Raw genomic sequence first — 2,996 nt, forward strand, 5'->3', positions numbered from 1 at the left:
TCCCTGGCTCCATCTGCCCCAACTCCATCCACTCCTGACTCCATCCACCCCAGCTCCATCCGCTCCAGCTCCATCCATCCCAGCTCCATCCACTCCCAGCTCCATCCATGCTGGCTCCATCCACCCCTGCTCCATCCACCCCTGCTCCATCTGCCCCCAGCTCCATCCGCCCCGGCTCCCACCTTCCTGCCCCTCCTGAAGGTGCTGTACCACGTTCCCGGCTTCTCCCTGTTCCAGGCAGCAAGACGAACCTGGCAGAGGAAGATCTGGGATGAAGGGGAGCCCCTCCAGCCCCCAGCCCCCTTGGCACGGGGTACAGCGATCCCTGACCCCCCCTTTCACCCGGGATGCAGCAGCAGGGGCCTGGGAATGCGGGGGGCCGGGACGGCTCCGGGGGGCCGGTGCAGCCCCCGTTSCCTCCCGCTCGCACTCACGGCCTCCAGCCTCTTCTCCGGGAAGAGGCAGGTCTCGCCGCCGGCCGTGAAGTTGCAGAAGACGCGGAAGGCGTCGCGGGAGCAGCCCTGGTTGGGGTCGATCCAGTACTCGCCTGCGCGGGGGGCACGGGGGCGGTGGCGGGGGGGACCAGCACCCACTGCGGGGCCCCGTCCATGGGGTCCCGTCCCCGTCCATGTCCGCAGGGTCCTGTCCCCATCCATGGGGTCCTGCTCCCATCCATGGGGTCTCATCCCCATCCCCAGGGTCCCATTCCATCCGCAGGGTCCCATCCCAATCCACAGGGTCCCGTCCCATCTGCGGGGTCCCGTCGCCATCCACGGGGTCCCATCCCCGTCGTCCCGTCCCCATCCATGGGGTCTCGTCCCATCCATGGGGTCCCGTTCCCATCCGTGGGGTCCCATCCCCATCCACAGGGTCCCATCCCCATCCACAGGGTCCCATCCCCATCCGTGGGGTCCCATTCCCATCTGCAGGGTCCTGTTCCCCACCACAGGGTCCCATCCCTGTCTGTGGGGTCCCTTCCCATCCACAAGGTCCCATCCCATCCATGGGGTCCCATTCCCATCTGTGGGGTCCTGTCCCCATCCATGGGGACCTGTCCCGTCTCCGGGGTCCCATCCCTGTCCACGGGGTCCTGTCCCTGTCCGTGGGGTCTCATCCCTATCCGTGGGGTCCCGTGCTATCCGTGGGGTCCCGTCCCCATCCACAGGGTCCCGTGCTATCCGTGGGGTCCCGTACTATCCGTGGGGTCCTGTCCCCATCCACAGGGTCCTGTGCTATCCATGGGGTCCCGTACTATCCGTGGGGTCCTGTCCCCATCCACAGGTCCCGTGCTATCCGTGGGGTCCAGTGCTATCCGTGGGGTCCTGTCCTATCTGTGGGGTCCCGTCCCCATCCACAGAGTCCCGTCCTATCCGTGGGGTCCCATGCTATCCGTGGGGTCCCGTCCCCATCCACAGGGTCCCGTGCTATCCGTGGGGTCCAGTGCTATCCGTGGGGTCCTGTCCTATCCGTGGGATCCCATCCCCATCCATGGGGTCCCATTCCTATCCATGGGATCCCATCCCCATCCATGGGGTCCCATTCCTATCCGTGGGATCCCATCCCCATCCATGGGGTCCCATTCCTATCCGTGGGCTCCCGTCCCCATCCACGGCGCCCCGTCCCCCTCCGCGGGCTCCCGTCGCGTCCGCGCTCACCGTCGCGCAGGCCGGGGTGGCAGAGCTGCAGCTCGCGGCAGACGCGCGCGGGGCTCTGTGCGGTGCCGCGCGGGCGCCGCAGCTGCTCCAGCTCGGCGCGCAGCGAGCCCAGCGAGGCCAGAACCTCCTGGAGGCCGCCCGGCGCTCCGGGGGCTTCCCGGCGCCTCCGGGCGGGAAGCGGCTCCGCGGGGCGGCCCTGCGGCGCGCGCCGCGTCACGGAGCGGCCGGCCCTGCCGCAATCGTCCCCAAATCCCCCCCAAACTCACCGGGGGTCCCGGGGGGCCGGGGGGGCCGGTGTCTCCTCGGGGGCCCAGCGCGCCCTGCAAGCGACTGGAATTGGCGGGCGGCCACGGGGCCGATCCCGCGGATCCGGGGCGCTTTCCCGCGGGATGCTCCCGTGGAGCTGCATCCCGGCACTCACCGGAGAGCCTTTGGAGCCCTTMTGGCCCAGGGGGCCCTGTGGAGAGAGGGTGGGCAGGTGGGAACCGCCCCGCCCCCGGCATTCCAGGGATTCCCCGGGATGCAGGGATGAGCAGCTGGATGTGGGAACTCACCGAGAGCCCCGGGGGTCCCGGGGGGCCGGTGGGTCCGGCGGGTCCAGCCGAGCCCTGCGGAGAGGCCGCGTCAGCCCCGTCCCCCCCATACATTCCTGGCACCGGGATGAGCCCCCCACCTACTCACGGGGTCTCCCTTGGGGCCRGGGGGGCCCTGGGGGCCCGGCAGCCCCCGGTCTCCCTTCTCCCCCATCTCTCCCGGCGGTCCGATGAGTCCGATGAGTCCAGCGTGGCCCTGGGAACACCGGGAATGTCAGGAGCCCCCTGCCCGGCACAGGGAATGGGGGGGACACCGTGCCCCCCCCCCCGCTCCCATTCCCACGCTCACCTTGTCTCCCTTGTGCCCGGGGTCTCCCTTGAGGCCGGGCAATCCCACGGGACCCTGCGGGAGATGCCGATGGCGTGAGGCCGTGCATGGAGCAGGGCCCGGACGCCGGGGCCCCCGCGGCTGCCTGCGTCACTTACCAGGGGGCCGGGGGGTCCCGCTTGTCCTGGGGGTCCCTGCAGACCCTGCTCACCCTATGGGAGACACAGGGCAGGAGGGCAGCACTGAGCCCCGCTCCAAGCGGGATGCAGCAAACACAGAGTGGGATGCAGCGATCCCAGCCGGGAGGCAACAATCCCAGCCGGGATGCAGTGATCCCAGTGAGAATGCAGCAATCCCAGTCTGGATGCRGCGATCCCRACTGGGATGCAGCAATCCCGGTGAGAATGCAGCAATCCCAGTGAGAATGCAGCAATCCCAGTCTGGATGCGGCGATCCCAACCGGGATGCAGCAATTCCAGT

The 2,996-nt window shown here is 69.5% G+C and overlaps 1 protein-coding gene across 1 annotated transcript in view; it reads right to left on the bottom strand.

Annotated features, from left to right (window-relative positions):
- LOC112957870 (collagen alpha-3(V) chain-like) overlaps nucleotides 1–2,996 on the bottom strand; it is a 14,591-nt gene that overhangs the window by 2,149 nt on the left and 9,446 nt on the right. The window contains exons 19-27 of the mRNA XM_026051630.1: nucleotides 2,675–2,728; nucleotides 2,538–2,591; nucleotides 2,337–2,444; nucleotides 2,210–2,263; nucleotides 2,077–2,112; nucleotides 1,922–1,975; nucleotides 1,656–1,851; nucleotides 435–547; nucleotides 183–251 (exon numbers count right to left, since the gene is read on the bottom strand). Coding sequence (XP_025907415.1) covers nucleotides 183–251; nucleotides 435–547; nucleotides 1,656–1,851; nucleotides 1,922–1,975; nucleotides 2,077–2,112; nucleotides 2,210–2,263; nucleotides 2,337–2,444; nucleotides 2,538–2,591; nucleotides 2,675–2,728 — 738 coding nt within the window. The remainder of the gene's footprint in view (nucleotides 1–182; nucleotides 252–434; nucleotides 548–1,655; nucleotides 1,852–1,921; nucleotides 1,976–2,076; nucleotides 2,113–2,209; nucleotides 2,264–2,336; nucleotides 2,445–2,537; nucleotides 2,592–2,674; nucleotides 2,729–2,996) is intronic.

The sequence above is a fragment of the Nothoprocta perdicaria genome, unplaced genomic scaffold (assembly GCF_003342845.1).
Source record: "Nothoprocta perdicaria isolate Ctin4 unplaced genomic scaffold, notPer1 scaffold_771, whole genome shotgun sequence".
In the NCBI taxonomy this organism is placed as follows: Eukaryota; Metazoa; Chordata; class Aves; order Tinamiformes; family Tinamidae; genus Nothoprocta; species Nothoprocta perdicaria.